Genomic DNA, 14,432 nt, shown 5'->3' with positions numbered 1-14,432 from the left:
CAGTGTTCATCCAGTATCATTTCTAATTAAGATAAGTGGTGCTCCTAGGCATCAGAGATGTTTGATTGTTTAATTAGTGTGGTGCTAAATACACTCACATAAAGAGCAGAGCTGTGGAGTTGGAATCTGAGTCGAATTTTGGTTGAGTCAGTAGAAATGTACAGACTCCAGCTTTATATAATTTATTTTTTAAAATTATTAATATGATACAATTCAATACTGAATTTGGTGCATGTTTCCTATCATAAGAGCTTAGAGAGGTTTATCGAAAACTTTGGTAACTAGTGTCGTGGATTTCCTTTGTAGCTTGATTATTAGAGATGAGCGAGCGTACTCGGAAAAGCACTACTCGCTCGAGTAATTTGCTTTATCCGACTATCGCTGTGCTCGTCCCTGAAGATTCGGGTGCCGCTGCGGCTGACAGGTGAGTCGCAGGGGAGAGCGGGCGGGAGAGAGGGAGAGAAAGATCTCCCCGCTCTCCCCTGCAGCTCCCCGCTCCGTGCCGGCACCCGAATCTTCAGGGACGAGCACAGCGATACTCGGATAAAGCAAATTACTCGAGCGAGTAGTGCTTTTCCGAGTACGCTCGCTCATCCCTATTGATTATTTTATAATGGTGATGAAAAGCCTGGTGGTACTATTTTAATGCAGTAAATTTATCACTTATTTATCACTTTATCATGCACACGGGCGGATTTGAATTGTGTAATCTGGAGCGGGCAACCACCACCAGATACCGCAGCAAATACCACCCAAATCACACAATACAAAAATGATTCTTCATGCACACGAGCAGAAACCAATTGTGGTTTCTGCTCGCAGAGGAAAAATCACAGCATGCTACATTTTCCTGCGGATTACGCACAGACGGCTTCCAATGAAGTCAATGGAAGCCGTCTGCAATGTCAATTGATTTCCCACGGATTCCGCAGGAAAAGCAGGAGTTAAAAAAAAAAAAGTTTAAATCTGTACTGCGCATGTCCGACGGTGAGCCGGAATACAGGTACGCGCGGATGCTGGCTGGACACTGGGTTGGATTCAGCTGTGGGCTCCCACATGCGGAATCCAACCTGCCCGTATGCATGCGGCCTTAACAGGAGTCCTATATGAGGGAGTGGGAACTGGAGTGGGAAAATTGAGGAGTCCCATGTTTGGCTTACTGACTCTACAGCCCTGATAAGGAAAGGCCTTTGTATTATCAAGGGGGTGCCTTTATGGTTGGCCAATAAAGTTAATCCTCTCTCTAATACTTTTTTTTTAATACTAGAGTATTTAACACCACACTAATTAAACAAAGGCGACCACTTCACTGTCACGTACTATGCTAATTTGCTGTGCATCTTGTTTTATTAGGAAATACCCGTGTCATAAAGCAATCATCCCTGCAAAGGTTTCAAGATGAAATGGGGGCTGTTATGAAAGACCCTTATAAAGTGGTGATGAGGCAGAGCAAACTTCCCATGTCTCTTCTGTATGATCGCAAAAAACCTCACGTATGTATTAGCCAATTCTGAACGTTGTTCTTGTTCGAAGAGGGACAGCAAAATGTTTTTTTTCAGATGGTAGAAATTAAAATTGTTTTATGCTGAAAATCTCAGAACCAGAGTTTCCTAACTTTGGTAGGCTTATTTTCCAAACTTTCCAACCTTCAGTTGTTTGCGATCAAAAATAATAAACAGAGACCCATTTCAATAGCTCAATCCAACTAATATAACAAGACGTATACCTCTGACAGAAGTCTGTAACCTATCCCACTGTATAGGCATATAGTGGGTTATGTCTCTCATACAGCTCCCTCTTACTGCAATAGATGCAGGTGCTGCTACGGATTCTTCCTCCCTATCCATCTGAACACCCCAGCACCACCACTTTCTTCTCCAAGAGCTGCGTACAGAGCAGATTGGCCTAGCTGCCCCAAGGAGTGCCCCAGTGATGGAATTGTTTATATGTAGACAGTTGTCATTGAGGCTTTCCTGAAGCAGTTGGGTATGATGTTACTGCCAGTATAAGGCTTGCCTCATAACTATACGCTCCCATCCCTTTCTGTGGTGCAGTCCCATCCCCTGGAACTGGCTGATGGTTATGACCTCTTTGCTAGATACCTTCTGCCCCATCCTCCTCCTAAACACTGTCCAGTGCGTTGTGTATACCCCAGCTTTCCCAGGCATGACCCAATGACGTAACTATTTATATTTGGGCAGTTACGCCATCGGGGCGTCCCTGAGGCAGCGGAGTGTGATGTGACTGTCCATGTATTGACAGTAATGTCATTAGGGATGCTGGGTAGTTCTGTTCCGTACTTTGCTGCTTTTAAAGGGAGCCTGCGGGAGGGAAGATGAGGGGAAACTGGGAATGGCGAAGAAAGGAGCACAAAACAAACCCACTTGGGGGAATGATGGTGAGTGTTAGAATGGTGTCACAGGGAGATTGGGGAAGGGAGCTGCCGGGGGATGAATGATGGAACCACCAAGAGAAAAAAATAAGTGGAACGAGGGAGGGCTAATGAAAGCAATATCTGGAAAGATGGAGAAGTTGGGGAGAAGCAATGATAAACGGGTCAGTACGGAGAGATGATAAAGTGGGGGCCTCTGGAGGGGATAATGAAGATAACTGCTTCTTAAGGTAAACGCTTAATGAACGCCGTTGGCAACATCAGACATGGGCCTTGGGTTTGTTAAATGGATACTATAACTAATTATATATATTATACACACTACTCTGCTACTCCATTACATCCTCTTTCTCATGGCATACTAACCTAATACATACCAGAAGGCAGCCAAGAGAACACTCTTGGCGTCTGTCTGGAAATGTAAGGCTATGGATGCATTTATCATGTACATCTGGAGCTTTCCTGACCTACACGCTTAAAGGGGTTGTCTCGCGGCAGCAAGTGGGGTTATACACTTCTGTATGGCCATATTAATGCACTTTGTAATATACATCGTGCATTAAATATGAGCCATACAGAAGTTATTCACTTACCTGCTCCGTTGCTAGCGTCCCCGTCGCCATGGTTCCGTCTAATTTCGGTGTCTTCTTGCTTTTTTAGACGCGCTTGCGCAGATGGATCTTCTCCCTTCGGCTCGGGTCGGAAGCATCTGTGTTTTGGCCCCGCCCCTTGTACGTGTCATCGCGTAGCTCCGCCTCCGTCACGTGCCGATTCCAGCCAATCAGGAGGCTGGAACCGGCACACGTCATGGGGCGGAGCTACGCGATGACACGTACAAGGGGGCGGAGCCAAAACGCCGATGCTTCCGACCCGAGCCGAAGGGAGAAGATCCATCTGCGCAAGCGCGTCTAAAAAAGCAAGAAGACACCGAAATTAGACGGAGCCATGGAGACGGGGACGCCAGCAACGGAGCAGGTAAGTGAATAACTTCTGTATGGCTCATTTAATGCACGATGTATATTACAAAGTGCATTAATATGGCCATACAGAAGTGTATAACCCCACTTGCTGCCGCGAGACAACCCCTTTAAATGTAGGGCAACAAATGCAGTGTGATTATACCCTAAGACCGGGCTCACACGGGCAGATTCCAATTGCAGAATCTGCCATCTGCGTCCACATGGAGGATCCGCAGCAAATCACAGCGATTTAAAGGCATGCACTACTTTGCTTACACTCGCCGATACAAATGACGTGTTCTGCAAGCGGAGGAAAAATCACAACATGCTCTGTTTTGCTGCGGACTCAGTCAGTGGAGGCCCAACATATAACAGACCATTAGGGAAAAGTACTTGGGGCTGAGCAGTCAGAAGTGGGCTTCATTCAAATTTCTCAGCCTCCCTTCGACCTTGTGACTGTTATTACTTTGTCCTAATAGAGATTAACATTGAGAACCTTTATTAATAATAATGGGAGTCTTTGAAACTGGGGTTGTGGAACAATTCACGCTTATTAAAGTCTAAGAGAAAGTCATTTATTTCCCAATAGGAACATCTCGAATGCCTTATTAGTTGGGTCTGTCCAAGGCCCGACTCTGTAGCCAGACAACATATGTGCTTTCCAGACTTATTAGACAAGAGTAGGAATATTAAACCATCTAATAATGACATAACCATGCTTTCTTGCTGTGATCTTTCATCGTGTTTCAAGCATTCATCACTCCTGTTTAGAACACACAGTTCTATTCTGCGAGCACATATAAAGCACTACGTTTAGGTTTTCAGTCAAACCTTTATTTCTGTGTATGTGTGTTTTTTATTAAATGCCAAAGGGATATGTTATCAGAATCACGAGCTGCTTGTGGAGGCGATAATCCTCCGCCAATGAGCCTGGCAGGTACTGCTCTTGAAGGAAGTCTGCACGTGTCCTTGGCTTAATTGGAGATGACAAAAATGTGGAATTGCTATTGTTTTCGTTTAAGTAGAATAATCGCTATATTTTTTATTAGGGTATTCTGTTCCAAGTGAACATTTATTTTGATGGGAAAAGCCTGGCACATGAGCTTTACCATGTTGGCAAAGAAAGTGTGTGAAATTAGCCTTGGTCTCCACATATGCCTTTGTTTCATCATAGTCCTTGGAAAATGTCTTCAAAGAAATTAAGACAAAGCCTTAAGGCAGTCTGAAGTACAAACGTCCGCCTCTTCCAAAATACACAGCAAACAGACCGTAAGAAAACTTGATTCAGACATGGTGTTTCTGATGGGGTCTATTTTTCTTTTTTTAACATCACCATGCAACCATTAATCCTTAGGCAGATTTTCATGCTTTATGTATGACCTTTTCACTCTTGGGTTATGTTCACATGGGTTAAACCCATGGCAGAAAGTCTGAAGAACCAAGAGTAGAGGCTAATCCGCATGATAACGCGATGTGGATTCCACATCAAGCTGACAAGCCACTTTTTTTTTCTTGATGAACTGCGATTCCCATCCAAAGTAATGGGGATGCTGAAAACATGGATTTACAGCGGAATTTGCATGGATGCCATGGCAAATCTGCCTCAACTTTTCATCCCATCCATTTAAACGTGGATTTGCGTCATAATCTATCTGATGCTGAATTTTCCATCCATGGATTTCAAATCCGCATTGTGAAAAAAGCATGCAAATGTGAGATGGTATAATGTGTCTGGAGCGCTACATATTGGAAGGCAGTTTCCTAATAAGTCTTATGTCCAACATTCTAGCAGACCCTGCAAAGTGACTGTTTATAAGACAAACCAGAATCTTCTTTATAAGGAACAGGTGGACGTGTGCAGACCACTATGGCCTCATGTCCACGGGGAAAATCAGGCCCGCTACGGATTCTCCATGGGTCCCTCCTGCCCCGCGGACATGAGCGCTAAAAAGAATTAATAAGAATTAACTTACCCGCAGCAGACCGGGCACGTCTTCTCTTCTTCATGGCCGGCGGATGTACTCAGCACGTCGGCGGCATGCCGCGCGCATGCGCCGGGCACATCCGCCGGGCCGAAGCAAGAAGATCCGGCCGTGAGGAAGAGAAGACGTGCCCGGTCCGCTGCGGGTAAGTTATTCTTATTTTAGGTCTCCCGCGGATCCGGACAGCTTCCATAGGCTTCAATAGAAGCCTGCGCGAGCCGTCCCCATGGGAGACCCGCATGAAAATGGAGCATGCCGCGTTTTTTTTTTTTCATGCTCCATTTTTTAAAAATTTCCTTTTATTGACCATCCGCGGGTATTTATCTACCCGCGGGTGGTCAATGCATTCCTATGGGGTGCGGATCCGTGAGCGGGAGAAGAGTTAAAATCCGCAGCGGATTTTAATTCTTCTTTTGCCCGTGGACATGAGACCTAAGGGTTCTTGCCCCTTATCAGGGTGCAATAGGACTCTGGTTGTTTCCTTTCACATCTGCTACTTTTTTTTTATTTTCCTTTTTTCAATTTTTTTTCTAGCACGTGACTATGCTCTTAAGGTTGTTAAAAAGGTTTTCTCCTAACAAAAACCCTTGTTCAGATGGCTTATTATGGTATGTGGATGTTATGAAGGGGTTCCCCTTCTTAGGTCATACCCCCCCCCCCGTCCCCTACAGAGCGGAGAGCTGCTGCTGTGTGTCTTGTCCTGGCAGATCTGGCCCATCCATCAATACATTAACAGCCATTCACTTGCATGGCCAACCTCAGTGGCCGTTGTGCTGACTACGTATGGCATTTGGCTGCTTTCAATGGCAAAAGTAGCTGATCTCCAGAGGTTTCTGAAGTCGGACCAGTATAAACATGGGTTGTCCCACTGAGAACTCCTATTAAATGGGTATTGAAACATGAATTCAGCAAATGGTCTTGTTCCTGTGCTTAGATGTATTTTTCTTGATTTAGCAATTGCATGAGAATGGACACAAGCCGGGGATGTGTAGAAATGTAGAACAGTATAGACTCTATACTTGCAGGAATACACCATCTGAACTTTATACCATTAGTTCTAGGCCTGTGACTTTTAGTTGTGTATCTTCATTCACAATATATTCTATTTCTACAGAATTCAAAGGTGCACATTCTGGACACTGAAACATTTGAAACAACTTTTGGCCCAAAGTCTCAGAGGAAAAGACCGAACCTAACCGCTGGTGATATGCATGAACTGCTTCAAAAAGCTGAGGCGTCGGCAGACAGCTATGACCAAGACAAAGATAGGGATTTGGTAACAGAAGATACAGGAGTCAGGTACAAAAGCTTCCGTGTTGGATATATTAACCAGCCTCCCATAGTCTGTAGAAGGTTAAACATCTTATGACTCCGGCATCTGTGGTGTCCTTCTACCATCTTGTCTTATGGTTAAGGGTTTATACAGTAGCTTAAGGGCCATTTACATGGGACGATTATCGCTCAAATGAACGAAAATGAGCCAGAATTGTCCTGTGCAAAACAAATCGTTTTATATTCACTTTTCGTTATCATTGGCTTTTAATCAGCGTGAAAACCATTGCTAGATTGCAGGCTTGTAGTTCAGTGTAAACGCTCCTCGCATGTAGAAGGTGCAGCGGTGAGCAAGCAGCCCACCCACCAGCGATGTTCCCTGCCTGTCTTAACAACTAGCGGTGACATCGGCATTCATACAGTCATTTAGATGACTGTTGTTCCGTGTCAATGGGACTTGAGCTGCTTTAGTTTCACGAACCTAAAGTTATACATCTATTCTTACGGGTTGCATCCTCCTTATTTTGAGTTGTTTCACAATGGCTCTTTATCTTGATTGCCAGATTTACTTTGTCACAATTTTACAGCATTTGCATGTGTTTTTATTGAAAAATTACTCCCTCTGACCCTTTTTTTTACTGCACCTCTCTGATGTGGCTCTTTGTACTCCCAGATTGGTGTGTCGGCAATCATTCTGTCCTCATGTGACTACAGACCGAGGAGGGCAATGGTGCCATACAGGTCAACAAAGTGATGTCTTGAATCTCCCTGCACTACTCATTTTACAGTAGTGTTATGTGAAAGGCCGCTTTATATACATGGGATGTGCCCATACAGTAAACACACTATGGAATGGTGCAGGGCCAGTTTCACTCACTAGAAGCCTTCCTGCTGTCCAGCAGCCGAGGTGCCGCTTGTACTGCAGCTCGTCCTGCCAGTGGATGGGAGAGGGAGCAGTATGAGTAGGAGGACAGTAAAGTCACCATACACGTCCACTAGAAAACTGTAAAGCTGGTGGTCCTAACCTAATTCACACTGAGTGCCCCATTGGCTGTGCACTGACAGGTAACTTGTTATGCATGTTCTATAAACTGGTTTGACGTGATCACTATACGGACATAAAATAAGTTCATTCACATTTGCAATGGTTCCCTGCATGGCACCACAGGGAAAACTAAATCGCAGCTCATCCTTTCTCTTTCCAGTTATCGCCTATTGTTTTTGCAATGTGGCCCCGTTGAAAACGATCAGAGAGCATCGCGATCCCCTGCCACATCCAGGGGTTTCCACATGGATTGCAAGGGCAATATTGGGCCGTTATATCGCCCTCGCCAATGTGAAGGAGCCCTGACACTCCTTAGCGGCGCTGCTGGCTGAAGCACAGCACCGCTAGACTTAGAGGTTGTCCCGCAAAAGCAAGTGGGGTTAAGCACTTCTGTATACAGTCATGTGCAGAAGACCTGTGCGGCGCGAGCACGCCGGAGCGGGACAGAACAGGGCAGAAGGCGGCTTCGGTCGGCGCCATGGAGTCGGGGATGCCAACACCGGAGGGGGTAAGTGTATAACTTCTGTTTGGCCAATATTTAATGCACGATGTATATTACAAAGTGCATTAATATGGCCATACAGAAGTGCTTAACACCACTTGCTGCAGCGGGACAACCCCTTTAACATAGGAGCTTTGACCTTGTCTGATAGTTACTCCATGTATCAAACGCAAGTTTTATGACTTTACGGCGGTGGTGAGGATAGCAGAAATCTAATGAGTCCAAAATCATCCACTAAAGGTCAGGCATAGGGGTCAAAGTGTGGTGGAAGAAAAAGCCTGTAGGAACCTTTTTTTCTTTTTCTTTTTTTTTTTTTAATTAGATGTGTATTTGAGGGTATTAATATTTTTAAGCAGGCTAATTACATTGGATATTTCTGGTGAGACTACCCCTATTTTTACATAGCAGTATTTTTAGTTTTATCCTGGTATAGCTTATGGGACCTAACCGAATTAAAGAAAAATTGTCTCAATCCCCAGAAAATTGTATTGTGTGAAGAAAAGATGGGGACATGACTGGAACACACTCCAAAATGGTCACAAGGAGAAATGCTTCTTAGTTTAGTGAACTGACAGTAGCACTGCCGCAAACATGATTTTTTATGTCAGTGTTGCATTTAGTAGAACTAGAAGTATTTTCCTTGTGATATTTTGGAGTGTCTCACTTATGTCATTTCTTCACACCATGAACTATGTGAAAACCGTATCCGGCAGAGATTTTAGGCCAGCAGTGAGAGCAGATGCTTCGCCATTCCTTGGGTCTTTCACTTTTTTTTTGTTTAAAAAAAAAAAAAAAGATTTGCAATGGGTTTCACTTTGCTAAGTGTCCTTTTTATGTCCTATTCAGAGAGGAGGCTCGGGAAGAAATCTATAAGAAAGGCCAGTCTAAAAGAATCTGGGGTGAATTATACAAGGTGCGTTCAGATATGGTGAAAAAAACTGTTGTAAATGTTTTTTAAATATGTCAAATAACTTTCCTTCAGTGTATGCAACATGGTTTATATGTGTAATGTACACTTATTAAAGTAGAAGAATAGGCGTACCACAGTATTTCTTTAAGCATTCGTTTCCTTTTAGGCTTGCTGGTTAGTCTTCTGTCATTGCACCCATACCATAAAGAAAACAATGACAGGCTGTTTTGCTATTTAAATAGAAGCTGGACTGACGATAACCTAGAGATTATCATTAGGACAAGCCGCATCATCTTCATTTGCCATCCAACCACCACTAGAGGGGAAATTGTCTACTAATCTACTGATCATGTAGTGCATGGATGGGTCAGAGCAGGAGCCAAGCCTAGAATAGCCCCCTGTACTGGCTCATAGAGGGGGTCCCGATCTAGGGGCTCTACTCTGACATTTGTCCTTACAGGACAGCCTCTTTAGTTAAATGCCTTGTGGCATTGCAATATTTTTTTTTAAATCCAGTACATTTCTTCTGTAAAGCTGAATGTAACAATAATCGGTATTAAAGACTAATGAAAACCAAATGGCAATAATTTTCATAAACTGTTTCCAAAGCAAACAGTGTATGGAGTCGGGGAGTAATTTCAAAGTGGTGTGAAAATGTTCCACCAAAAAGTCAGACTGCCTGTTGTTGTTAGACTGATTAAAAGCAGAGCTGACGTGCACTTGGGAAGACGAGAGCAGTCACTGGGGTGTTGCTAATAAACTAGAGTAGTAGAAATTCTTGTTCTGCTCTGTACCTTGCAGAGGCTATAGGAAAAAGGGTTTTATTTTATTTTTTAATATACTATGTCCTCTGCTTAAAGGGGTAGTCTGGAAATCAGCAGACTGGCCACGATTTGCAGCCTGTTAGAAGTCCGTTCTAGAATGTTACCAGGATGGAATGATGAGACCTCAGACAATGGGGAAAAGAGATGGAACTGCGAGCAGGGGGTGGAGCCTGTAAGGAACTGTGTGGTTGGTCTCCGCCCACTCCCCTCTTCCTCTGAGGTCATATCAACCCATCCTAGTTACTTTGGCAATTCTGTTGACTTCCTAGACCACCCCTGTAAGTAGATCTGTCAAGTATTTTAATCATAAGGTTCAGGTTTAAGTTCCTAATCAATTACAGCCTTTTAACACAACTATTTTACATCCAAAATTCTGTGACGATTTAATATTTCATAATGTTTTAATAGCTCCCCCCCCCCCCCCCTCCGCCTTCCATCGACGTAATGGGTGTGATTTAGTAAGCTAAAGAATCCAGAATTCTGACTCATTTTGCTTAAAGGAAAAAACTGGCATATCCGCCATTTACCACACTTACATGATGTTTTTAGACTATATTTGCGATTTACTCAACAAGTGGGAGTAACTTAGCATAAAGGAGTGTGGATTGAATACTGGTACAAAGTTAGCCAACCAGTAGGTGGTATAAAGGTGTCTAAAGATGCTCCAGTTTTATCACCTAGCGTTAGCCATTGTGATAAATGTGATGCATCTGTAGACTGCATGGGCTAACTTTACACCATCTATTTGATAGGATTCATAAATCTGCTCTAACGTTCTGGCTGCCTGCATCGTCACTAGAGGGAGTGAAGTGTGCCCTGTGTTATTGAGGTCAATGTATTGCAGTATGCAGTAAGCTCCTGCACTCCCCTTGGTGGTGGCTGCAGGTAGCCGAAAGTTATGTTCTTTAACTCCTTAGTTACGGCCCAATAGTGTTTTTACGTCCTGCTGTTGCAGGACGTGTATGGAGGGAGATAGCGCCGCTATCTCCCTCCATACAGTGCGGGCGTCAGCGGTTTATTACAGCTGACACCCGCGGGCAATAGCAGTGATCGGCCGTATGGCCGAACACTGCTACTAACCCTTTAAATGCAGCTGTCAATTCTGACAGCGGCATTTAAATCCCCCGAATGATGTTCGGGGGTCCCGTACGCCCCCCCTCTCCCGGGGGAGCGGTGCAGGTGTCATGGCAGCCGGGGGCCTTCTAAAAGGCCCCAGGGCTACCTTGGGAGACTGCCTATCAAGCCATCCCCGTGGGGTGGCTTGATAGACTATTTGTACAGGAGCGATCAAAGCATTGCTGGTTGTGCTCCTCTAGGAGGACTAAAAGAAAGTATAAAAATAAGAACAAAAAAGTTTTATTAATTCTTAAAAAAAATAAGGTTCAAAAAACCCCCCTTTGCCATTTTTGCAATAAAAAAACAAAATATTAAACTAAAAATACGTGTTTGGTATCGCTGCGTCCGTAAAAGTCCGATCTATCAAATTAAATGTATTATTTACTCTGCACGGTGAACGTGGTATGAAAAAAACCTGCCAGAAATGCACTTTTTTGGTCACCCAATCTCCAAGAAAAAATGTAATAAAAAGCGATTAAAAAGTTAATTGTTTGCACAAATGGTACCAACAGAAACGACAGGACATACCGCACAAAATGAGCCCTCACATAACTATGTCGACAGAAAAATAAAAGTTATTGCATGCACAGAAATGATTTAAAGAAATTAAATATCTTTAAAAAAAAAAAAAAAGTACTACAGCAAAAAAACTACCGTATATTCCGGCGTATAAGACGACCTTTTAACCCCGAAAAATCTGCTCTGCAGTCGGTGTTCATCTTATACGCCGGCTATACAAAAAAAAAAGTGTCAAAAAAAAAAAAACAGTACTCCCCTTCCCTGGCGTTCTGTGGCGATGCTGCAGGCTGTCGCTCCCTCCTCGCCCCCAACAGAGCATTGCTTTCTGGATGCGTGGCTTGAAATCCCCGCCTCCAGAAAGCTAATGCTGTGATTGGCTGGCGACACGTGAGTTAGCCAATCACAGCCATTCAATGACATCAGGAGGAGGGAGCGACAGCCTGCAGCAGCGCCGCAGAACGCCGGGGAGGTGAGTACTGTTTTTTTTGGGTTTTTTACACTGTATTCCAGGCGTATAAGGCGACAGTTGGGGGGTCGTCTTATACGCCCGAATATACTGTATACAAGTTTCGTATCGTAGTAATCGTACTGACCCATAGAATAAAGTTATCGGTCCATTTTTCTCCACTTAAAGTTTTTCAGTACATTATATGGTATAATAAATAGTACCATTGAAAAATACAACTCGTCCCGCAAAAATTAAGCCCTCATACAGCGACGTCAATGGATAAATAAAGAAGTTACGATTTTTTTAAAAGGGAGTAGGAAAAAACGAAAATGGGGAAAAAAAAGCTCCATCACTAAGGGGTTAATCTGTCTTTGCAGGGACTTTAGGGATCCGGCCATCATGAAAGATAAATTAACAAATTGCCACATATCTTTTGCACCTGTTAAGAAACAAAGAAGCAAGGGGGAGCATTCGCTTTTAGGCCTCGCGCACATGAGTGTAGTACTGTTTTATTTTATAAGGAGCCATAATATATCAGCCATAGAAAGTCATTGTGACGTTTTCCATTGCATGCCATATTGCTACTATGGGAGAATTGACTCCACGTTTTTTCACCTAAAGGATCAGGGTACAGTGCCCTTATAGGTACAGGGAATGGTGTGCTGCCGTACAGCTGGCACAGCTCTGCCATGTGCATAAAAGGAAGGATTTTATGTGTAAGGCCTCATGTCCACGGGGAAAAGAAGAATTAAAATCCGCAGCGGATTTTAACCCTTCTCCCGCATGCGGATCCGCGCCCCATAGGGATACATTGACCACTCGCGGGTTTATCTACCCGCGGATGGTCAATAAAAGTGGATAAAAAAAAATATGGAGCATGAAAAAAAATGGACATTCTCCATTTAGGTGTGGGTCTCCCGCAGGGACGGCTCCTGCAGGCTTCTATAGAAGCCTAGGGAAGCCGTCCGGATCCTAAAATAAGAATAAACTTACCCGCAGCAGACCGTGCAGATCTTCTCTTCTTCGCGGCCGGATCTTCTTTCTTCGGCATGCGCGTGCCGAGCACATCCGCCGGCGTGCCGAGCACATCCGCCGCCCGAAGAAAGAAGATCCGGCCGCGAAGAGGAGAAGATCTGCACGGTCCGCTGCGGGTAAGTTTATTCTTCTTTTCAGCCCTCATGTCCGCGGGGCAGGAGGGACCCACTACGGATTCTCCATGGAGAATCCGTAGCGGGCCTGATTTTCCCTGTGGACATCAGGCCTAAAAGTTGGTTGGCTCTCCACAGGAAGTAACAGAGCTAAAAATGTTAAAGAGCTAAACCCACGCTACCAAGAAGTGCATTTTTTTTTTGTATTAGGTTTCATAGTTTGACAACTTTTGGGGGTGTGGGTATAAGGCGACAGAAGATTGCTACGGTTTTAACTTGCCATTCGCATGCAACCTGCTTATCCAAAGTGCCTGATTAGGATATGTTCATATGGTGGAATTCACAGAATTTTGTTGGTGAATTCTGCCTCTAAGACCGCATTAAAATTCACAGCTTTCTGGTGCGTTTTTTTTTTTTTGCCGCGGATTTATCCCTGTCACAGGGCACTTTTTGATGTGGAAATGTCACTTTCCGCACTGTAATTTCTCACGCAGATTCTGCCCATTGATAGGCTCTGTGTCGAAAAACTTGCCTGAAAGACTTAGATTTTGACGTGGTTTTTAAAGGCGAATTTGATGGAAAAAATTCTGCCTTGAATTCCACTGTGTGAACATACCCTTACTATCCGTGAATCTGCAGCATATTCTATATAATGTGGATTTCATATCTACTTGTGGAAGAAAAACATGACCTGACACTTCAAGAAGAATATACTGTCGAAAAATCCGCATCTGGATTTGCCTATTGAAAAGTGCTAAATCCGTGGTTTGGATCTACAGGCATGCAAGTGCATAACAGTGTCTGAAATCTGTGGTTTCTGAGGCGGAATCAGTTCTGAAAAATCCAATGCAGATTCCACCCATGTGAACATACCCTAATTGTGCCCACTAGTATGACTTTACTAGGGTATTGTCGCAGCAGTGGGGAAGGAAGGCTCTCTGCTTTTCCTGCTTATGGGTGGGCAGGAAGCAAAGATACCACCTCCTGGATTGGCTCCAGCAATCCACCAGAACTGACCAATAGAGCTCATGCAATTTCGGCACCCTAATGCTGCAAGGGAGGAGCCAGCCACTCTATGGGACGCAGTCCGTTAGTGCTTGGTACAACATCCACCAACTTGAAAACCAAAAATCCAAATTTGCAGTTCTGTATAAAGACACAATTCGGAGTTCCTAATTAATTTGATTAATTGCCCAGCCCTAGTTGGGTTTCTGCTTTGGTAACTGTTTAGACCACTAACTTCAATTTAAGTATTTTATTACTTTTTTTAATTACACAGACGCAAAATTGTGTCAGTGCCTGTGTGTACACAGGG

General features: G+C 44.0%; 1 protein-coding gene across 1 annotated transcript in view; it reads left to right on the top strand.

Annotated features, from left to right (window-relative positions):
• Positions 1–14,432, top strand: part of GNL2 (G protein nucleolar 2) — a 44,902-nt gene that overhangs the window by 6,771 nt on the left and 23,699 nt on the right. The window contains exons 4-6 of the mRNA XM_066574842.1: positions 1,354–1,493; positions 6,448–6,632; positions 8,999–9,065. Coding sequence (XP_066430939.1) covers positions 1,354–1,493; positions 6,448–6,632; positions 8,999–9,065 — 392 coding nt within the window. The remainder of the gene's footprint in view (positions 1–1,353; positions 1,494–6,447; positions 6,633–8,998; positions 9,066–14,432) is intronic.

This window comes from Eleutherodactylus coqui, chromosome 1 (genome assembly GCF_035609145.1).
Source record: "Eleutherodactylus coqui strain aEleCoq1 chromosome 1, aEleCoq1.hap1, whole genome shotgun sequence".
Classification (NCBI taxonomy): Eukaryota; Metazoa; Chordata; class Amphibia; order Anura; family Eleutherodactylidae; genus Eleutherodactylus; species Eleutherodactylus coqui.
This window is presented reverse-complemented; position numbering and strand designations above follow the sequence as displayed.